General features: G+C 44.9%; 1 protein-coding gene across 5 annotated transcripts in view; it reads left to right on the top strand.

Annotated features, from left to right (window-relative positions):
- Positions 1–23,751, top strand: part of Ntrk3 (neurotrophic receptor tyrosine kinase 3) — a 356,741-nt gene that overhangs the window by 108,590 nt on the left and 224,400 nt on the right. For all 5 annotated transcript variants that reach the window (XM_010621033.2, XM_010621034.3, XM_033761083.1 and 2 more), the window contains exons 5-11: positions 2,209–2,366; positions 3,298–3,440; positions 3,860–4,001; positions 4,402–4,698; positions 11,052–11,075; positions 12,526–12,590; positions 13,403–13,505. In XM_010621033.2, the coding sequence (XP_010619335.1) occupies positions 2,209–2,366; positions 3,298–3,440; positions 3,860–4,001; positions 4,402–4,698; positions 11,052–11,075; positions 12,526–12,590; positions 13,403–13,505 (932 nt within the window). The remainder of the gene's footprint in view (positions 1–2,208; positions 2,367–3,297; positions 3,441–3,859; positions 4,002–4,401; positions 4,699–11,051; positions 11,076–12,525; positions 12,591–13,402; positions 13,506–23,751) is intronic.

Below are 23,751 nucleotides of genomic sequence, written 5' to 3'. Positions count from 1 at the left end.
CACCTAAAAAAAGAGCTTTTTGAAGTCCTTAAGAAAATTTGTAAAGATGAATGAGTTCTGACCCTGCAAGTTTGAGAACAGTGGCCTAGACCCTATCAGCCTCTACGGTACCTCTGTGTGTTAGAAAAGATGCCCCTTTTTGCTTTGGCTGAGCTCTTTGAGGAATGCATGGACTGCACAGCTGTACATGGCGGCCCTGTGTTTATGAGGCATCCTAACTGCCCCCCTTGTCTCTAGCTTTCCTTCTCACTGGTTTCTCCAGTACACTATTGTTGGTTTGCTTTTGTTAAAAAGCTACTATGTTCACAGCATTCCCCAGCTTATTCTGAGGACCTCAGTGGTTCCCCACTGCCTCCTAGACCAACTGCAGACTTCCTCATGTGGCAGTGAAAGTTCTTTGCCATCTGGCTCCCACACACCCTTCCAGCTTTTTCCCCTTGACATATACTCTTTAAGTAGTCTGAACCTTGCTTCTCTGTTCCACTCTTCAGTTTTTGCCACCTTCCTCCAGCTCTTCCCTCTAGTCTCTGCATCCGTGAGCCTTCAAAGTCCAGTTCCCTTTGCACCTCCATTGCATCCTGCAACACGTTTCCCAGGGAAGATGGGTGAACAGTGTATGAGTATTGGAGTCCAAGAGACTAGGGTTTGAAACTGCACTGATACACACCAGCCAAGAAGTCCCGAATGTGACTATGTCTCTTGAGACTGTCATGGGAAGCAGATGACCAGTAAAGGCCAGTTCTCTTCACTCCCCTTTTCTGAAAGCACTACATGCAGAAAAAAGTCTTGGGAACTTTTAGGCTAAGAAGATGATATTATGTCAGGTCATTTCTACATTCTACCTAAGATGCCCTTGTGCCTAAAACCCACTGATTCCTGTCCCCAGGGCCCTCACATTTTCTTGAAATTAGATTAGTGCTGATGCAGGCTTAACTATTTTAGAATTTGCCAGTTGTCAAAAATATCCAGGGTCTTAGTGCAGTGCTCCAAATGTCCTCCCTCTTGGTACCAACCAATCGATCCTCTTAACAGTCCAGAGAGAGAATCATGTTCCCCTTAATGATCCAGGCATTCAGATATACCAGGTGCTTTTTACTTTAAGAGATTTTGGATTGATTAATGCTGTTCACCATTTTCCTAATAACCCCATCAAGGAGGAGCATGACTTCCTTTAAGTCATGGAGAAGAAGGGCTTTGAACTTAATTCTGCCCCTTTAGACATCTATCTTCGCCAGGCTGAATGCTCCTGGAGGACAGGGACTGTCTTAATCATCTCTAGATTAATAGTACTCAACCCATTACCAGAGACGGAGCAGGTGCATACTGAGGATCCACTGAATTTCCAAAGGAATAAGGGTAGTTCCCAAATGGTCTGTGCAATAGCTAAGCACCCGCTTTCCTGGGGAGAAGCTCCTTCTTTTACTCTTGGTTTTTTACCTCTTGAATTCAACAAGAATTTATGAGCCAGTCTCAGTTTTAGTATTGAGAATATAGCAACGAAGCAGGGTATGTGAATGAATCAGTATGTGTGTGACCTCAGCAAGCTTAAACTTTATTTGGGAGTCAGATGGACAAATTAAATGCTGAGAGATGACAAACTCTAGAAAGAAGAATATAGCAGGGTGAGGTGCTGGGTTTTACTAGGACAAGGGAACGTAGTGGCTTTTGTATAGAGGGTGATGAGGAGGCCCTATGATTCCTCAGTGAAAGGAGAGTAATAGGTCTTGCACATATGTTGGGTAAGAGCTTGGAAATCCAAAGGAACCATGAGTATAAAGGTCCCGAGGCAGGCATGAGCCCATCATGTTAGCGAAGTTGGAGACAGAAGGTTACATGGCTGGAGAGGGTCATCAGAGTGAAGGAGACAAGGTCAGAGGGTGGTACAGGATGTTGCAGGTTATGCAGTACTTTGGCTTTGACTTTCAATGAAATGGGAAGCCACCTAAGGGTTTGGAGAGGAAGAGCTTTCCAATGTGGTCCATATACTAGGTGCATTAATTGAGATGGATTTGGCACTGTCATGAGCTTATTCATTTTAAAAGTAAGCAAATTCACTGTCATATAATTTTTCCCTCCCCCATGACCTTTCTTAATCCCTCTCTCCTTCATCCCTGTGGAGCAGGTGGGGGTCTGTTGACCTCACAGCCGTGGGAGGGAGCTGGGCCGTCTTCCGTTCAGGGGTTCCTTCCCCTCTCTTTTTGCCCACAGGAGACTGGAGCAGAATTTCTTCAACTGCAGCTGTGACATCCGCTGGATGCAGCTGTGGCAGGAGCAGGGGGAGGCCAGGCTGAATAGCCAGAGCCTCTACTGCATCAGTGCAGATGGCTCCCAGCTCCCTCTCTTCCGCATGAACATCAGTCAGTGTGGTGAGTGTGAGGCCTGCCCCCCTGACTCCAGGAAGGAGAGTGGAGCTGCGTCCCCCAACCGCCCTAGCCTTGACCTTTGCAGTTGGTGCAGATCTGACTCACCTTATGCTCCTTGGTCATGCCTATCCCTGAGCCTGCCACAGCAAGGTCAGTTTAGGAACACAGATGGGAGCTCTGCATGCCCTTCTTAGCAGATCAGATTCCTTTTCTCTCTTGTGAGTCACCTGTTACACACACCCAGATTGTCTCAGAAAGTGATTTCTGGACTTCCGCATTGGGAGCTTCTAAGGAGCTTTTAGAAAAGCAAATTTTAGGGCCCAGCCACAGAATTTTGGGATCAGATATCTAGGATGGGTCCTGGAAATCTGAATTTCTAGCCAGCTACTTGTGGAATTGCGAAACATGCTGGTTTTGTGAGAACCTAAGCGGGATGAAACCACTGGGCTTTTTTGCTAGATGCTCATTGCATTCCTCCTGAGCAGCTGTCCCACTCATATACTGCCCTAGAGGAGCATCAAGGGCAGGGTCCAGTCTGAGGTCTCACATGTCTGAGAGGGCTGTGGGAAGTGTCTGGGGTTTTTAAGTCTTCAAAGACCTCAAGCAAGTTGTGTTGGCATTGTTAGAGGGCAAAGCAAGAATTGCCATCATCAAGCCAGGTATGGTGGGTCACACCTGTAATCCAAGCTGCTTGGGAGGCTGAAGCAGGTGCAAGTTTGAGCCTAGCCTGGGAAACTTAGTGATACTCTGTCTTAAAATAAAAAATAAAAAGTCTGAGATATAGCTCAGTGTGAAGGCCCTGGGTTCATCCCCAGTATTGCAGTGAATAAATAAATAAATAAATGAAGTGCCACCATCAGCCCATGATAGATCTTCTTTTGGGCAGCTTTTGTCTGTCTTTTTACCTTTCTTGTCCTCTTACCCCTTCTCCCAGACCTTCCTGAGATCAGTGTGAGCCATGTCAACCTGACCGTACGAGAAGGCGACAATGCTGTCATCACTTGCAATGGGTCTGGATCACCCCTGCCTGATGTGGATTGGATAGTCACTGGGCTGCAGTCCATCAACACCCACCAGGTGGGCACCGTAGGGCCAGATCCCCCTCAGGAAGCTTAGGAGCGATGACTTGAATCATAAACATGAGGGCAGATTTGTGATCCTGTTCTAATAGGAAGAAGCACAGAGAGTTGGGTTTCATACAGCTCTAGTATTTTCAAGCCATTTTGACCTTATGTGTGCTACTCAGTCTCTCTTTTCCTTCATCTCCCCTTCTGTAAAATGGGTATAATGTTACCATTTCCATCGTGGTGTTGTTGTGAAGATTACCTGAACTGTGGTCTATAAACATCCTAACATTTGGTCTGTGTGCTTTCTCTAGAGAGATTTCCTCCTTCTGGTCTGCTTTCCTCTTGATTCCTAAAGGTGCTTGGGAGTCATACAGGGGAGCTTGTCTTGCAGAAACAGTTTCATTATTATCTTTTCGTTGGGGTTTTCAGACAAATCTGAATTGGACCAACGTCCATGCCATCAACTTGACACTGGTGAACGTGACGAGTGAGGACAATGGCTTCACCCTGACGTGTATTGCAGAGAACGTGGTGGGCATGAGCAATGCCAGCGTCGCCCTCACTGTCTACTGTAAGTGTGCACCAGCACGGGGGCTGCTGGGAGCCAGGATGGTGCAGGGGACTGAGAGGGCTGGGGCTGGGGCACTGATCCCATTCTGCCAGCAGGGGCACAGAGGATCCCATAGGGCCGGACTGAGAAGTCAGTTCTTGGAGAGCAACCCCAAGAAAGGGTGTCCTTTCCCCTCCAAGGTGGTATGCCTCTCTTGCAATTGCATCTTCTAAGATGGTCTCCCCAGAGGTAACTGTTGAGTAAAGGCAGATCCAGGAAGTTTGGGTGAAGACAGGTGTCTCTATTGCTCTGGTGGGGTGCTGGGGGGACCTCTGCTTCCCTGGGGTTTTTCTGAGCTGGGCAGGAAAGACTTGGGCTTCCTACCACAGCGTCCCAGACTCCAGCTGGCCTGTCCCCACAGACCCTCCGCGTGTGGTTAGCCTGGAGGAGCCCGAACTGCGTCTGGAGCACTGCATTGAGTTCGTGGTGCGGGGCAACCCACCACCCACCGTGCACTGGCTGCATAATGGGCAGCCACTGCGGGAGTCCAAGATCATCCACGTGGAGTACTACCAGGAGGGTGAGCTGGCCGAGGGCTGCCTGCTCTTCAACAAGCCTACGCACTACAACAACGGCAACTACACACTCATTGCCAAGAACCCCCTGGGCACAGCCAACCAGACCATCAGGGGCCACTTCCTGAAGGAGCCTTTCCCGGGTGAGTGCATCTGGGAATTGGGGTGGGGTGTGGTGGCTGGAAAGGAGAAGTAGGGCTCATACTCAGTGAGATCACAGTGGCTACACTCATATGGGGACGTGCAGCCACCATCTGCATTTTGTGTAACCTAGGATAAAGTCTCCATTTTCGATTAGATGTCACTGCAAATCCAATGACCCCTAGAAATACACTCATACATATGACTGCATACTGTGTTCCAACAGAGAGAACAGGGGCTTCAGAGGTCAATAAGGTAGTGGAGTCCTGGCCTAACCTTTTCCTTAGTGGGAGCCCTCCAGCCTGATAGTTGGTTTTTCTAAACCTTTATTTCCTCAGCTATGAAGTAGGCTTCATTATGCTGCTGCTCTAAGACTCTTGTGGCTTTTAAATGAGTTAAGACATATAAAGCTTGGGTCACAGGGTTGGTACATGGTGATGGTTCCATGACATTCCGTTGTAAGGGACTTCAGAGTCCATCCAGTTCAACCCCACATTTAACAAATGAGTGGCCTGGACCTCATTCCTCTGGCAAGTCATAGGCAGGGGTGGTGGCTCTTTCCTCTCTTGTTCTGTGAGGGGCTCTTGGGGTGGTGCCTGGTGCTGTCAGCCTCGGGTGACAGGGAGAATCACGTAAGTAATGGAAGAGCTTAGGAATTTGGGGAGGCGACTCCATATTTCTCTGATTTTCCATTAGGACATTTCAAGTACCTTCCCAAAGCTGGAAGAGAAGTAAACACCACTTGAGCTTAGTGAAAGTGGTCATTTGTAGCATCTCTTGATGGGTTCTGGAGCTTATAAGGTTCTTTCTGTGAAGCCATATGTATTTGCTGATCTTGGTGATTTGTATTGGGAACAGCCTGGGTGGCTTTTGTCCTCCAATCCCCCAAAGCAGGGATTCTAATGGGAAGAAGGGAAGTGTGAAGTATATCACACACATGCACACACACACACACACACACACACACAGAGGGGAGGCAGTGAAAACAAGCACAATACTGTATCTGCTTGCACAAAGATGACTACACAAATAACCCGCAAATAACCATGCACCTGGAAGGCTGCATGTGAATCCAGCTGTTTGCTTCTGAGGTCCAGGGAATGATGGACTTGTATTCAGAAGAGTCTTGAGAAGATGCTGATGTTTTAGACCCTGGCAATCTCCTATGCTCTGAGGTTTCCAACCCCACCCTCAGTGTTCCCAGCAAGAGGCCTCAGGACACTTCTATACTGGGCTGGGCCCTCTGTTAGCCAGGAGAAGAGTCCTGGCCTGCAGTGAGGAAGCAGGGGCTTCCAGATGCTTAGAGAATTTTCTGTAATGGATCACAAAGTTGGGCAAGGTCTTGCTCACATAAAAGGCTGACATGGCCCCTTACCCCTCTATTCCCACCTATTGATTAGAGTATTAATTCTGTTCTTGTTTTTTTATTTTACATATTTTGTAGTGCTGGGGATTGACCTAGGTCCTAGCACATGTGAGGCAAGCGCTGTTCCACATCCAGAGCCCCTGAATTCTGTTTGTGAAGAGAGTCTAAACCCGATGGGTGAAGAGTGAAGTCCTATGCAACAGTACTTTTGTTTCCAAAGGGAAACTCCTGGGGCTTGGAGAGAGCAGGGAGCCCTAGAATGTCCACAAGGAAGGGCGATCTACTCTGGGCTCCTTTCCACTGAGGATGTCCTGAGAGCTCAGAGCACTAAGAGCAGTGGGATGGGATGAGGGACTCTACTTTCCTTTTGTCTCTTTCTCTCTTTCTGGGAGAAAGCAGTTCTCTGCATACTCGCAGCCATGTGAATTCATCCTTGGTCCTTATGAAGTGCAGCAGCCCCTTTCACAGTTCCTGATGCCTCTGCATCACAGTTGACTATCAAGCTGCTTAGGCTAGTGGTTCTCAAGAAGTGGTCTTCACACCGCCAGTTTCAGTGCCACCTGGGAATGAGTTAAAACTCCCATTCTGAAGCTCTCCATGATTCTGAGGAGTCAGAGACACTGGGGCAGGTCTTGTAGCTCTGCCATTCTGAAGCTCTCCATGATTCTGAGGAGTCAGAGACACTGGGGCAGGTCTTGTAGCTCTGCCATTCTGAAGCTCTCCATGATTCTGAGGAGTCAGAGACACTGGGGCAGGTCTTGTAGCTCTGCTTTGTCAGGCTCCAGATAGCTCTGATATTCCCTCATTTGCAACCTGTTTCCATGGCATTTGGCAGGAATCTGGCCCCAGAAGGCAGGAGGGAGAGTAGAGTTACAGAGAAACATGAAGATAGAGCAGTTCACTTTTTCTCAAACCTGTCCAGGGCCACCCTGGGCAAAACTGCTGGTTTTATGCACCTTGGTGTTAAAGGAATCAATGGATGATGGAAAGGCAGTGACAGGAAGGAGATATGCCTATCATATCAAGTGCCAAGATGTCTAAGTGTTCAGAAGACCAGTTCATCTGGGGGAGCAGGGAGGGATACAGCATAACCTTCTAAGCTAAAGCTGACACTGGCTGCAAAGCTGAGTTTAGGTCAAGGGCGTTGAAGTCAGGTAAATGTAGGTGCAGATCCCACATGTGGTCCTCCCAGACAGACAGGTGGTCTGGGCTCCGAGTGTGAGGTTTAGTGCATGGTCAAGGCTCAGGGAAGGACAGTCACTACACTGTGTCTTTGTTTCTTCATCTGAGAAAGGAGGATGATCCCAACAGCTCCTGCCCAAGTTGCTATGGGATTTAAATGAAGTAATATATGGCAAGTGCTTAGGTGTGTGTGTGGATAGAGGGAAGGCTTAATGACTGTTGGTTGTGAGGACTTTGAAGATGCAGAGTTAGATGAACTAGGGAGGTCTAGAACCAGTAGTAATTTTCTGGTCAAGGTCGTAAGCTCTAAGAGATAGTCAGTCTTAAGGCAGTTGAGGCTAGTGGTTATAGAACCCCATTGCTAGGGCTCAAATTCTTATTCCATCACTTGTCAGCTCTGTGACCTCATGCAAATTTTTTAATCTCCCTGCTTCTACCTTGAAGACTTTGGTGAAGATGAATCCTCCTGAAGGGCCTTTCTGGGGAGCTGTGGTCTGGGACTGTAGCAGACATGTGCCTTCTATTCAGAGCACAGCTTGTTTTATACTCAGATGCTTGACATGCTAGTCCACTCCTGTCTCAGCCTGCTGTGGGGAGGAGAACTGCTAATACTGTCCTCTTCAGATATGGATATCTAAATACCTGCCTCAAGGTAGAGAGCAGCCAAGATCACTCCACTTCCAAAGTTCATGTGCTTCTTGGATATAAATGTTTCCAAGCTCTAGCAAAGGATTTCAACATTTATGGCTGACTCGGAGATTACAGGGTTCACAGTTTCAGACTCGGCCAAAACATTGGCTGATGTAAGACTGTTCTCTAATAAATGGGAGCCTTCTGGCACATATGCAAATTAGTGGATTCTGCAAATGGGAACCAGCTCCTGTCTGGGTTCTGGCTTTGAGGCCAAACCTAGATCTTCCCCAGCTCCTCCTTCCCCCAAATCAGGCATTAGGTACCTGCAGGTGAGGAGAGGAAATAACATGATGTATGTGCTGAGGAATTTGGAGAAAGTCCTTTTGATTTCCTCACAGCAGCCCAGAAGAGGCAACAAACAAACACCAAAATGACTGCATTTACTGCAAACAGGACCTTCTCTGAAGGACTCCCTCCTGAAAAGCACCTGGTCCCCACAGGTAGTTAGAGAAGACAATCTGCTGGTTCACACTTAGCAGAGCTACAGCAGTAGTGGCTGTGAGTTCTTAACCAGGCCTGGAAAAGGGAAGACTGCAGTGGGTGTGGTAGGCTTGTGGCAGGAGGAGGTGGTAAAGCATGGTGTAATACCTTGAAAGGGACCAGTGGTAGCTGCATCACCAGAGAACCCGAGAAATGTGAATTATCAAGTCTGTGGTACAGCTCTGTGGTAGAACGTGTGTGAGGCTGTGGGTTTGATCTCCAGCAGCACATAAAATAATAAGTAACATAACATAACATAGCATAGCATAACATAACATAACATAGCATAACATAACTAAAAAGAAAGAAATACAGATACTTGTGACCTATCCAGACTCAAAAACTCTGAGGTGAGGCGCCTTTTCTTCAAGCGCATTTGAGGCAAGTGTTCCACTGAGCTACATGACCAGCCTCTCTTTAATTTTGAAGGATGTTTAACTTTTCATTTTGAAATAGTTTGGGTGTTACAAAAAAAAGTTTCAAAGTAGCACAGAGAACTTCCTTCCCAGGTTCCCCAGATGTCAGCATCCTACCACACCACAGCACAGTGACCCAAAGGAGGACATGAACATTCTCACACTGCTATTATCTCACAGCAGTTTTGGCTCACATGGCCTCACCTGTCCCACTGATACCCTTTTATTGTCTTGGATCTGAACCAGGAATCCACATTGTATTTAGCTTCCATGTCACTTATACTCTTCTGGGATAATTCTTCAGTTTTTGTCTTTCACTGATCTTGGCACTTTTGAAGAATTCACACTAGTCATTTTGTAGACTCCCTCAGTATGGATTTGCTGGAGTTATTTTTCACAACTAAATTCTAGTTGTGGATTTTGGCACCATCATAGTAAGGATGCGCTACACTTCAGGTCTGTCCTATGGGGGTAGTGCTTGACGTCCATATGTCTACCACTGGTGATGGTGACTTTGTCACTTGGTCAAGATTGTGTCTGCCAGGTTTTTCCTTTACAAAATGATTTTCCCTGGTGCCATTAATAAGAATAATGATTTGAAATTATGTAAATAGCTTGTTTCTCATGATTCTCTCACATACTAATTTTAACATTCATTGAGGATTTCTGCCTGAAACAATTACGACTGTTGTACTTGCCAAATGGTAATTATTTTATTTCCATCATTCCTTCTACATTTATTAGTTTAAAATTTACTGTAAGGAAGAGCTTTTCTTTCTTCCCCCATTTATATATTCATTTATATATCTGTATCAGCATGGAGTCATGGATTTTATTTAATAATTCATGTGATTCATTTTTAGGATTGCCATATGAAATACTATAGACCCTCTTGGCTTAAAAAACTGAAGTTTGGGACCAAGTGTTGGCAGGATTGGTTTCATTGAAGAAGATGTCTTCTCTCCGTGCCCTCCATGGCCTTTCTGTGCTCTTGTCTGTGCCCTAATCTTATCAGAACACTAGTCATATTGTATCAGGGCCACTCTAAGACCCAATTTTAACTTAAGTACCCAACTGAAGACTCTGTCTCTAAATACAGTCACATTCTGAGGTTGTGGAGGTTACAACTTCAATATATGGATTTTGGGGGCCATGATTCAGTTCATAACAATCTTACTCATATTAGTTTTCTGCTCAAATTACCCCACTTTAGGGACGAGCCCCTAAAAAGGCAGTGCAGCATGGGGGATGGCATATTGTGCATTGGGAGCTCTTTTCCTTCAGCTTCTACTTCCTCTCTTTACGTCTCCAATAATCTTTAATCACTTTCTTACTTTCTGCTGCCATAAGGTATTCTGGAACATCTTGTGTCTTCCCTGCGCCAGCCCTGAAATTATCCATTTCTTCAAGAAATCCTTTTTCTCTTATTGGAGAATAGTAGTGATTACCTTCAAGATGATTCTATTGAATGCTTATGTTGGAGCATCTTTTGTAGAGTAGTTAAAGCCTGGTCTTGGATTTGAATAGAGCTCTAATATCTTCTTAGATGAAGCACATTCAATTAGTTACTTAATTCTACAAACTTGTTTCCTCACTTGTTTTAAATGGGGGTGATGCTACCAAGCTCAAGATGGCTATAAGGACTGGATGATGTTACACAGCTGGGTTCCGGTCATAATCAATGTCCAGTTAAGGATTAGCTTGTATAATTTGCCGAGCCATTTCTAGAGGCCAGAGTTTAAGTAACACATTTCCATCTGGAGAATGGGCAGATTCTAGAAGGATTCCCAAGGACTTCTCAGTGACCTACTAGAATCAACTGTAAATACCCATTTTTGGACTCTCATCTTTGAGACCATAGCTTGTCCCAACCTACATCACTGTCCTTAGTACTACTGGGTCCTGAAGGAGGGAGAGTCATGGAACAGACTGTGGCTCAAGATTTAAATGACACTAGTTTGGTTTGCAGTTCCCAGGTGGGCCACCTCCTTTGGAACCCAAAGCTTTGTCTCTCCTTCCTGCTCCAGTTTGAGGACTGTGCCCTAAAGAGGGGGTGCAGCCCAGGGGAAGGGTGATGTGTCACGGATGTGAGTGTGTCATTTGCTGTGAGAGCAGGGGATCGTGCTAGCATGAGCGGTGATAGCCATTAGGGTAATGTAGTGTGTCTGTTCTGCCATTGACGACATTTGTTAATTACATTTTTGTCCTTTTTTTGCAGAGAGCACAGATATTGTTGTCTTTGGTAAGTTGCTTTACCTTTCAGTTTGAAATTGATTTATTCTGATACTTTTGGTCACTATCGAATCCAATCAGCCCTCTTTCCTATGCCATATTATTCTCAGCCCCATGGAAGCTGGGGACATCAGAGTGAACTGTGGAAAGGAGCTAGAGAATATAAATGTAGTTCTAGTTGGACAGTTCCAAACCTGCTTTTATTTGGCAATCGTGCTGTACTTCAATTTCCCCTAGGGGCTTTTCTAAGGTGTGACTACGTGTTGGGTCCTTCCATGTGGGTGAAAAGGGAAGTGACAAGAAAAAGGCTTTGTGTGCTTTTGTAGATCCTCACTGAATCATCTCAGTGACTCTTGCAGAGAAAATCTGAAGCTATATATATCTGCTTGTCTTTCTTATCTGCTTTATGAATCCAAGAGTTTGACCATAACCTATGTTGTATAGAGTTGTGATTTGCAAAATCTTCTGATAAGCTTATGTGTCCTCAAATGAAATCTTGAGGCTCAAATTATAAGTTACTTGGGGCTAGGTCTAGACAGTCCTAAAAGGACTTGGGGTTTTGCTAGTGGGTTGTGGGAAACCTGCATATATTCCCTTGTCTTCCCCATGAGAAGTGGTAATAACAGCAGCAGTTGTATTATTCTGCTTAATGTCTGGATTATCTAAGTTAGGAAACCATTCCTGTTTAGGGACACCCTCAGCTGTTTGGGGATGATGTAAATATCTTCTGTGACTCCTTTAGTTGTTCTTGGTCTTAGGGGACTTGTAATCTCAGAGATGTCCCTTCAGAGAATTCTGGATTTAGGGCCATTTCTTGGCATGGAGGTGATCTGGATGGATAAACTGAGACTTGACTTCTCACCTAGGCTTTACAGGGCATGGGTGGTGTTCCTGGGAAGGTGGCTCTGTCATTTCATTTGAGCTACTGCTATGTTCTGAAGTCAATGTTAAAGTAATGGATACTGGGATTGTTCATGAGTCCACAGGATTGCATCTCACTGTGATGTAAAGAGGGAAGAAGGAAGGACATTAGGGTGGCAGAGAGAAGAAAAGGAATACCCCTAGCTAGTAGTAACAGAATGTCAACAGCAGCTGCCATCACCACTAAAATGTGCCTAATCCAGACCCTGGCCAGGATCTCAAGTCATTTTCCTCTTTCCTATCCCATAGCTCATGTTGTATGTTGCCCAGGTTATGGGGTGGGGGTAGAAAGAGGGCAGTGAAGGCTCTTTATTCCTTATGGCATCTGTCCTTGAGCCACAGCATCAGCCAAGTGGCCAGACAAGGATGTGACCTCTGGGGACCCCTATAGTCCTAGGAGGGTAGGCTGTGGGAACCCACCTCCCAGAGTCCCTTCCTCAGCAGGAAGTGTCAGGGGGCCTGAAGGCCAGGCAGGAACTGTGGCTGGGCCTCCCATGGCTAGAAAGCTAACTTCCTTCTCTTTTGTGTTTGCTTTTCAGAATCTGATGTGAGCCCTACACCTCCTATCACTGTGACTCACAAACCTGAGGAAGACACTTTTGGGGTGAGTCACTTCTTGGTCAAAGGAGCGCGTTGACTGGTATAGTCCTTTTCAGGGTTCAGTTGAGTTGCTTACTTTTCTAAATATTGTCTTACTTGGAACCTCAGTACCTAGGCATTAAAAAAAGAAAAGGAATGATGAATGACTCCCCCTGCTCTCTTTCAGGCAGTTCAAACCTTCCTTGTTTGATGGGAATAGCTCATTGTTTGAGGAAGTCTTTGAAGATCATTTCCAAGCCCTGGGGTTTGGAAGAGAATAGCCTGAAATCCTCAGTCTGTTAGGCTGGGCTAATTCACAGGGCCTGCTCATGGTACAATCCATCTGTAAAAGTCCAAATTTCTCTGGGCATCTCCTAGAATAGCCTTTTCAAACCCTACTTACACATAACCTGAAATATCCCTGGGGAGAAGAAAGGAGTCTTCAGAGTCCAGATCTTTTAGACCTCCCAGGATAGGAATATTATGTAAAAGTTTTCAAGGTAAAGATGCAGAATTTGCTTGCTAATTAAAATAATAGAAGGTTTGTGTTTGCTTCTGTAGAATGGCCTCCAGCTGAGAGGGGGCTCACAAAATTAAATCGTGGAACTTTCTCTAATCATGTTGGGCAATTTATGTTTTTAAATGTAAAACAATTTATAATTTTTCTCAGGGTCTCATAAATTGTTTCTTCCAAACTCCTCACTAACTCCATAGCAAAATTCTGGGGGGTTGTACTTGCTACTGGGGCAAGACTGTTCTTCTCTGGGTGCATAAGTTATTGCAAAGCACTAAGGTTTCCCTGAATGTTCCTGACAATCTGCATTTGGCTCCTAACAGGTATCCATAGCAGTTGGACTGGCTGCTTTTGCCTGTGTTCTGTTGGTGGTTCTCTTTATCATGATCAACAAGTATGGCCGACGGTCCAAATTTGGAATGAAGGGTAAGGTGGGATGTTCAGTCCCAAGTGTGCCGAGGGTATTATTTCCTCCTTCTTTGCTCTTTGGGAGAGCCTCTGGTCGTGGGGCCTAAGTAGTCCCAATGGAAATTGATAGAGACTCCTTATTCTTGGTCATTATGGATGAAAGGCCATGTTGGATCGGTGGGAACCAAACTTTGGACCTCATGGTTTTACTGTGGCTGCTGGTAACCACTGCTCAGGTGGGGTTGTGTGATTAGGATGATTTGGAAAAGAAGATGGATTTGAGGCCAAGTAAGGAAGACTTCATTTTCTTTACTGGTTGGTAAAAGAACTCCTGGCATGAATGACTTGGTTTTTCACTCTTCTGTACACATCTTTGGAGTCAGGGAAGGAGTTAGCACAGCTAGATATGGGGTTGTAAGCTGTGGTATTGAAAAACTTCCTGTGCCATGGTATCTTAGCACGTAGCTCTACACAGAGTTCCGGAATGGATGCCAAGAGCAACACGATTTCTAAATCTGTTGGCTAGCTTCCACAACACAGAATATTCAACCTCATTGTGGCAGAGGGTGTGGTTTAAGGATGTGGCACTAGGCCAAGCCTGGGTAAAGAGGCTGGCATGAAAGGGGTTAACATGGCGAATTAGCATCCATCTGCCTGGTCGCAGAGATGGATGTGACCAAATGGCTCAAGGGAAATTTGAATCTCAAGATATGCTCCCAGCTGGGGTTTCCATGTATAGCTGATACCGAGTAGCACTGGGCATGGAGGGAAAGTGAAAGGTTACTTAGACAAGATTCAGGCTGGTGTTTTCTAGCAAGACTGAGATCTAGAAAGATGAACTTCTATAGCTTCTACTCAGGAGCTTCTGTATACATGGGCAGTGATAGTAGTCCTGACATTGGGGTTCTGGGACTGGAGGAGAGGATTAAATAGCATTCACAGGGACAGTATCCCCTGAATTCTATGCAAATCCTTGAGTGTTTGTACATGGCAAGGGTTGAGTGTTTTTATGTAGAAAGGAACTAGCACATAGCTTTTATTATATTCTCAAAAGATTTTGTGCTTTCCTATAAAGTTGAAAACACTAATAACTAGGAAGATACATGGAGAAGAAAAGAAGGACAGAAACTATGGGGCAAGACTTCACAATTTGCCAGGAACTTCCTGAGCTTTCTACTTTTGATGAACCTGGATAAGTCATAATGAGTCCATCCAGGCATAGCAAGTTCATCCAGGCTTTCTTGGATCATCAGAAATATTCTGGTTAAGGGAAATGCACGTGTAGGTAAATTATAAAGAAGGAATAGAAGTTTGATGACTTAAGCAGGAGCACACCACTCTTAGGCTCCTTGACTAGAGATGTTTTATCTACCATGTGTCAAACAGTGTAGGTTTAGATGAGATGACCATTTAATGAGCTCCAAGCCTTCAGTCTTAGGGTTCTCCTTGGGCTTATGGCTTTGAGGGTGAGGATTATTATTTTGCAGTGTTTTGCTACCATGGCAGGCACCTTTTTAGCCTTTTCTACTCATACAGGAGAAATGTTAAGAGGTTGACAATAGAGAAGAATGGGGCATTATTACTCTTCCTCCGAGGAGGTGTACCACCAGCTGAGACCTTGCAACATGCTTGGCAATGCTGTGAGAGCATATTTTTCCTATTAATTGTCATCCTGTTTCTGGAACAGTGTGTCCCCATGTCGGATGGATTAGGCAGCACCCTGGGCGGTGCCTCTCTTCAGCTGTCCTCAGAGTCTCTCCGAGCCCCTGCTTCCCTTTCCCAGGCTGAGCTACTTTTCTTGGCTCTGGTTGGGCCAGGAGAGCATGTTCCTGTAGGTGAAAGTGAAATTTCCCCTATTCCAAAATCAGGTGACCCATAGAAATTATGCTAGATTTGGAGGTAAGATGAAATAGTACAAGTTTAAGCCTGACTATTCAGAATTAAGCCTGCAGCTCACTATCTTTATTAGGCTAGATTGTGTTTAAATCTCATTAGGATAAATAAGCAAATGCCTCAGGCTGTATATAGTCTTGGTCTTTCATTGCCAGTGAGCATCACAATCTAGGAAAAAGAATGATGACATGGGTACCAGAAGTCTCCTCACGCTGCCTTAGGCAAACCCTATCTCTTCAGAACCACCCCATTCTCAGCTTTGATTTTTCAAATTTGGGTTGGAATCTGTAAGTGCTCTTTGGCTTCAGTTGGATCACTTTCCTTCTTGGAGCCTCTGTTTCCTTAACTTTAAAATTGGGATCATACTTCTTACCTAATGTGGTGGCTGTGAGCATTGATATGTAGGATAATTGGCTGTGTGTGTTAGCTTCTTGTTGCTGTGACAAAATACCTGAGAAAGTCAACTTACAGGAAAAGTTTATTCTGGATCATGGCTCCAGAGTTTTCCATGGTTGTTAGGTCCCTTGCTTTTGGGCTTGTGATGGCACAATAAGTAATGGAAGCCTGTGGCAGAGGGGTTCTGCTCATCTCATGGAGGTTAGGAAGCTAAGAGAGAGACAGGAAGTGGTCAGAGTCCCTACCGCTCCTTCAAGGGATGCCCCTCCTCGCCTCACTTCCTTCCACTACTTCCTAGGCTGGCAACCACGTCTTCAGCATATGAGCCTTTGGGGAACTTTTCAGATCCAAACCATAACATTGGCATATAAGAGGGCTCTTTGGGTGCCATTGCCTTGCTCTTTTCCTTATATATAAATATTTATAGGTTCCTTTTATTGTCCTTCATCAAGGATTGCCTTCCCGTGACTTCACCAAACTCCCTTTTGTCCCACACGGTATGTAGTAAAAATGCCTTTGTAGCATAGAAATCGCCATGAATTTTTTTTTCTTTCCCATATCATCTCTCTGTCCTCTTAGATCAGGAGCATTGTATGGCAGAAACCAGGGATCTCTCAGCCCAGGATGACTGAAACTTTGTATTGTGTTTGACAAATACTTGTTGAACTTAGAAATGAAGGAGCTTTAGTTTTAATTATCAAAAGCACAGAATACACACTAGAAATGGGCTGGTTAGGGCTAATTTGGAAATCCAAGATGCCTGGGTAGTGGAAAGTTGGGTAGGGAGGAGGAGGGGAAACACAAACAATTCCTACCTCCAACTGCATGGGGTAGAGACCCTGAAGATATGGAGACTTGCTACCTGAACTTCACTTTTTTTCAAGAAGCAAAAAAATGTGGAAACATGCACATACAGATTCTTGCCACTTAGAATAAGCATCTGCTACTGTTTTTTAAATTTACATCTAGTGTTCTATTTTTAGAAGAGATATAACATGATTGATAAAATTAAAATCAATTTAACTATCATGTCTGGTCCTATTCCTATTGGAGTTCAGCATGTGCCCACCTCTTCACTTGTTTTAGCGTGTGTGTGTGTGTGTGTGTGTGTGTGTGTGTGTGTATGGGTGGATGAACATATGTATCTATAGTACTGAAGTTTGATCTGGGCTCTTATGCTTGCTAAGACAAGCTCTCTACCACAGAGATACAACTCCAGCCCTTTAAAACTTTTGAGACAGGGCCTCGTAGAATTGCCCAGACTGGCCTCAAACTTGTGATCATCCTGTCTCAGCCTCCTGAGTAGGTAGAATTACAGTAGTGCACTGCTATGCCTGCTTGTTTTAGTTTTTCTCTCTGTATCTCTACCTCTCTATGTGTCTCTTATCTGCAACCCTGCCCTTTCCCCATCAGTCTCTCTCCATCAGACTTACACTGTACAGACTGAAATTAGCAGCCATATCCACTACATGCCGGTGCTATACCCGTGACCAGTAATCAGTTTATTTTTATAATTTACCTATATGGATAGGTACACACATATAAACTATATGTATGTATTTACAAAATGCATTATATGTATGTTTTAATGTATGCACACATCTGCATTTGCTTCATTTGCTTGTCATATGTTAGACATCTCCCCACATTAGTATAAGAATTCCACTTGATGCCTATTTTATGGGAGATAAATATGTTTACCAGATCTTATAGAAATGAATGGAAAGTGCATTGTCTCAAACTCCTTTGAACTTTTTTTCAGTTGCCATCTTGTTGAGCAAAATTTTGGCATGGGGAGGTCATGTTAGGATGTGAACTCATTTTCTTGTAATCACAGAGGTTTTTAAGTGGTGCTGGGCATACAGTGGGGTTTCTCTTTGCTGCTGATGAAGCCCAGTGCATTAGGATGGGCCTTAGCATGATCCGTGAAGTATCTGTTGTGGCCTGGGCCAGGACCAATCAACCAGCTCTCCTGCTGGTGCAAGGCCCTGCAGGAGCCCAAGGCCAGCTGTGTCAGGTCACTCTGATTGCCAAAATCCAAGGGTGGCCAGGGGGTTGGGAGCTGGGTACCAGTGAGACTCAGAGCAGGGGCTCTTTATTGGAGGTGCAGAAATGCATAAAAATATTTCAGTGCTCTAACAATAATTTTAGTGTGCCAGTTCATCCCAGGCCTGGAAGTGAGATGGTTTGAAGTTTCGATTAATTTCATTGTCACTAAATATTTTTAGATTAGGTGTCAGAAGACCACAACAATGATCTAGCTGGGCATTGGAAGATGCCAAGGCTGAGACATTAAAGTGACTTGCTCCAGTTGTCTGATTAGACTACCTTGGCTCTAAAATTTCCTACCTTGCAATCTCCCTCATTCTGCATGGCAACACAAAGACCTAACTCCCTTGTCTCCCCCTACCACACAAAAACACTCAGGGAACGTTGACAGTGCACCTGCTGTCTTCATTTCATGTGGTTGTTAGAATAGCCAGGTAACTGGTGCTAGCGTTTGTGAACAATAGTAAAGTTGCCCAGCTTATGAAGCTGATGATGCCATGGTATCACAGATAAGGAAACTGAGGCCCTTGTCACATACAGTGACAAGCCAGAGCAGAACTCACTAGAGCACACTGGCTCTGCTTCTCCATCCACTTGGTGAGCATGGAGAGTCGGCAAGTTCTGGGAAAGGCAGCTGGACTATGAACAAATCAACTGTATTCTTTCAAGACCTAGTGTAATTATCTCTGATCGCTGTCACCCTTGAATGAGGATTCAGAAGGTCCTCTTATTAGTCCACTTTTGTTGGCCTGGAACACACCTGGCCTTGGGGAAAGGTAGGAGCTGATGGAGAAGTCTCACTTTTGTTTCCAAGGCTGAGAGAACATCATTTGCTTCCTTCTGGATACTTTAGAGACAGCCTGGATGACAGGATGAGGCCTGCAGCCTGAGGGGAGGGGAGTCAGAAGTAATGGACTCAGGCTTCCTGTAAGGCTAAGCTCTGCTTGCTTCTAATCGTGGCTGTTGGATGCTTGCTGGTGCCTCCGATGGGCCTGTGTATGAACACTTGTGGACTCTTCCATTGTAAATTAGCCTTAGTTAATAGGTACTTAAAGCAAAGTGGTTGCCTATTTGATCATGATTGGGAGTTATTAACATTTTCCCTATAAACAGATGGTAGCTGTCCTCTGAGTGGATTGTACACTCATGCCAGAGTCTTGATTTGGAGGGACTGGTTCTTGCCAGAAGATCTCAGGGACCGCTATCACAAGTTGTCTTGTTATCCCTTTGATTTGACCATTTGGTTGAGGGAATAATTAGTCTTGGGAAGAATCATGTCTGTCATTTTCTCTTAACTTTGGGCCATTGAGTGGAGGAGGGGCTTTTTCCAGGAGGTAAAAATGTGGTAGGAATGGGAGGGATCTTGGACTCCTAAGGTTTGATCCTCCATATTGGCATTCTTTCCCGGCTGGGACCATGTGTCCGTGTGTTTTAAGCTGTGTGCCAGAGCAGAGGAATTGATACAAGGCACATGGTGTGGGGACAGGAACATCTGAGGCCTGGGATGAGGGCACTACTGGTCTTATTTATTCCAATATCTTTTTTTACCCTGAGAAATATACTTATTTGGTCTGTATCTGAGGAGGGATTGGAAAGCAGGAGCAGTGCAGGGCAGAAATGGAACTGGGTGAAAGAACTGGGTTTGTTGACTTCCTGGAAAAAATCTTTCATTTTTCTTTCTTGACTTCTTTTTCTGCTTCTACCTCCAACTTGATGTGTGTAAGGGAGGAAGTTACCTTTGGTCTCTGCAATAGTCTTGTGCTGGGATTCCTGCCTTGGGACTCCTGATGTAAGATGACTCTAAACATAATTTGAGAGTGATTTCTGACTCCACTTCCTATGTTGTTTGTTATCGTAATGACCTTGTGTGCTCCTAACAAGTGTTCACATGCCCTTTCCCTCTTTTTTTTTCTTTCTTGACACTTTCAATAGATCCTTCAACCTTCATGCCCCCTAAACACCCTTAGAATTTGGCTACGTCTAAGTTAAATGGGGTAGTTTTGTGGCAGATCTACAGGCAGCACATTAATAAAGTTAGGAGCTTTCTCCTTCACTTCCTGTACTTTGGTCTTCATGGAGGGAGAGGCTCTGGCCACAGACAGAACCCCACCTGCTTACTGACTGAGCATTTGAACATGGTGCTCTGAGAAGAAGAGCTCTGAGAAGAAGGCTGTAAGGCAGTGTGTGCTTTCTTGGTGTGTCTTTGCTGCCTTGTCCTTTGCTTTGCAGGTGTGCCATGCGTCATTGCAGAAGCCCCCACATAGACACTCTTGATTGTATAGAAGCACACTCCTCCATCCTTCTTTCCTCATTCCTCACACTTAGGGCTCCGGGGAGCCAACTGTTGTCTAGCACTGACTCTTTTCTTTGAAGGGAAATCCCTGGCCATGAGAGTGACACGAAATATTTTTCCTCTGTGGCTACCTACTGGCTGGCTGTTCTTGGCAGGCCTCTGTACCCTGTTCAGCAGGGCCTAGGATGGCCAGTACACTTGGCTCTGCAGCCAGAGTGATTGCCTCTCTGATTCATTTACTTTTGGCAGCAGAACATAGTGCTTACTAATCCATGTCACTGCAACTGGCTCCCTCAGGGTTAACAGCCCTTTGATGCTTCAGTTTAGAAGTTCTCAACCTTTTTTCTCCTGCTACTCATGTGACAGATGATAGCCACATTCCTTACACTTAACTGTGGGTGTAAACTGGACTTTCCAAAAGTGCTGACGCTCAAAGTAATTTTATACTCAAGAAAAATATATTAAAAGATGAGTTAGCAAATGAGATTTTAAAAACTAGGAATGAAAACAGATTCATATTAATTTTTGGTCTTAAAATTCAATAAAATCCAAATTCTTCAATACAAACTTTTGTATTTTGTTATCCACTGGAGATCATGGTGACTCACTTTCTAACAGATCCAAACATTTGAATGTATGGTGGTACCAGGATGGAAAAATCAAGAGGGCAGGGGCTGGCAGGCTTGACTTTCTTGTGTTGTTCTTGCCCAGGATGGTTTTCTTCTCTGCAAAGTCAGGTTGCAGAAACTGCTCTAATAGAACCCAGCCTGTCTTTTCCTGCACAGTCTTTCTTTCTTTCTGTGTGTCTCCCCTGTGGGCCTTGGAACCTTCCACTGGCTCAGGGGAGGCATAACCAACTGCTGTGCTTTGGCTAATGAGACGCTGTCAGGGACTGCATTGTGCAGCCCACTCTCCTGTGAACTCTGCCGAGGACTCCAGCATGTCCAAAGGGGAGTCCTGAAAACCATAGGCAACAAAGCAGAGAGATCAGACAGCTGTTACTTGGGAAGCACAGTTTTGGACGCGGGGGAGAAACTGCATGCTAGAAACAGCCGTCATCAAGCCAAGCGCTGCAAGTGCCTGTTGGCCTCTGTGCTGCACAGTCATGATGGGGGCCACGCTAGGTACAGTGGTGGTGAAGGGTGCACTGCAGGTGAAGGAGTAGCAGCCTTCACCCAGCTGTGTTTCAGTAACTATGTGTGTCTGCCACCTGCCCCAGTTCTGAATCTTCCAGGAGAAAGGAGAAGGAGCCTCAGATGGACCTGTCACTGGTTCTCAACTCAAAAGGGTTAATGACACGCTCTCTCTGTCCCTTCCTCTCTACCCCGTACATTTATAAAGGAACCAACCAAATTATTCTGGTGTTCACCTGTTTCTTTTCTCTTGTATTAATTCTCCTGCCACCACCAGGTAGTGACTTGATAATTTCTGGGGCCCATTGAAAAATGTTTAAAAAAGTATTAAAATTTCAAGACAGCTATAACAGAGCATTGAGCCCTAAGGGCAGGGTATTCCTGAGCCTGGAGCCAGATCACCAACAGTGAGGCCAGCTCTGCTCCCCGAATACAATATCCAGCACCATCTCAGGTCCTAGCTTTTTTTTTTCTTTTCCTGAAGATGATAAAGGAAATAAATATTTCCATACTTCTTTTTTCAAGGAGAAGCTGAAATTTGGAATGTATCGGCTGATTTTACTTCTAGTTATAGTAGGCGGGTAAGAACAGGAGGTACTGGATGAACATTTATTGAGGACCTACTGTGTCCAGATATCTAAGTCTTTATGGTTGATTATTATCCACATTTGAGAGACGAGATGAGAAAGATGTTCAGAATGGTTAATTTCCTGAACATTATGTACTGGGTAAATATCAAAACCAGGATTTAAATGAATTCACTCTGTGTCAGCGGCTCTGACTCTTAGCACGTTTCAAATTCTTGGTAAAATTGTATAAATCCCCAAACCTGGGCCCCATCCTACATTATTTAAATCAGGCCTGGACACTCTTTCTTTAACTTCTCAGATGATTTTATTGTGCAGCCAAGATTGAGGCCCAGTGGTCTAAATTCAAGATGCATGTGCATATTATACTAGGTCTCCAGGTCAGTTATGCAGTTTGCAGACCAAGTGATCTGATTATCTTGGGATTTTTAAAATATGTAGATGCCTGGGGTCTACCCCACACCCACTGAATCAGACCTGGCGTTAAGTGTGGGACCAGCCATCTCTCTAGGGAATTTTAATACTCCTCAGGGTTCAGGGACCACACCATCTTCTACCTACATGGAAACAATGGGTAATAACATGGCTAGTACTTCTCAAACTTTAATGCATATGTCAATCTTAAGGAATTCTGGTCATCTTGTTAAAGCTGCAGATTCTGATTTAACAAATCTGGGAAAGGTGTGAAAGTCAGTCTTTTTTACATTTTTCTAGAGTACACTAGAGTTGGCTTTGGACCCACTGAGGGGATTTGGAGGGGCACCCTGTTGTGGGTCAGGTCCACGACACAGGCAGTGTTAGAATGCTATTATTAGCTATTTTATATATATATGTATATATATTTGTGACAGTGACTCCAACAGCACCGGTTGGCACCCCATGCGTGAGAGCCTGTGGACCATACTTCAAGCACCAGGTTCTAAACCACTAGCGAAAACCTTAGTCCCATGAACTGGGTACTTAGGTTGCCCCTATGCTTTTATTTTTACCTGTATATCAATGGCAAAATGAAGCTGCCTCATAAGTTTACAGGCTGGGATTTTGCAAAACGAGCCACTACTTCTATGGTATTTCAGTTCCACCCTCTTTGAGGAAGTAAGTCTGTCTTATTTTCTTAAGTAGTTTTTATAGTGGCTGCCTAGGCTCAAAACCAAACTGCCACCTCCTTCCATGCAAGGCATTGTAATGCCTACTGCCTCTGTTGACCTCAGTGACAACTGTGAGATCAGTCAACACCAACTTCCCAGTGAAGAGACAGAGCTATGACAGAGAACCCCAGAGGGTCCAGCAGCCAGTGGTTTGGCCAGCACCCTGCCTATAGCTCCTCATGCTATTAGATTGGTTATTTTTGTTGAAGAAACTTCTGTGTCATTTGTTCTGTCTCCTATAATTGATCTTGAAAGTAATATTGGGACTCCTGGGGGCTGAAAAAGCTTGGGCTAGAGGTCCTGGAGTGGATCAGAATAGGTCTGTTGCAGGAAGAGCAAGCCCCATGGGATGGATTGGTGAGCTGCCAGGTTGCTGGCCAGCCTCAGGGACATGGTCCTTGGTGGTGGCTGGAATCTCTGTCCTGCTGCTCTTACAAAAGGTATTAGTTCTGGAAGCCTGCCCTGTCCTCCATTTTACTATGAATAAGAGTTGCATTATTTGGCCAAAGAGCTGAACAGCTTCTTTCTCAATCCCAGAAATGCTGAGCCTCTCTACCTGAGAGACCTTTTGAGTTCAAAGGGGCCTCTGTGCATTGCAGCCCTTTGTCCTGTAAACCAGTTCCCAGGCAGGGCAAGAATGCCAGCATCCTCTGTCAGCCAGCAGGTCTTAACATGAAGCCCTGAGCAGGATCCTGGGTGGCTCCAGGAAATGCCTTTCAAAGGGAATCCTTTCAAAACAAACAATTGAGTTTAGCAGGCTGGCCT

The sequence above is a fragment of the Fukomys damarensis genome, unplaced genomic scaffold, assembly GCF_012274545.1.
Source record: "Fukomys damarensis isolate Sample0158 unplaced genomic scaffold, DMR_v1.0_HiC HiC_scaffold_7, whole genome shotgun sequence".
Classification (NCBI taxonomy): domain Eukaryota; kingdom Metazoa; phylum Chordata; class Mammalia; order Rodentia; family Bathyergidae; genus Fukomys; species Fukomys damarensis.
This window is presented reverse-complemented; position numbering and strand designations above follow the sequence as displayed.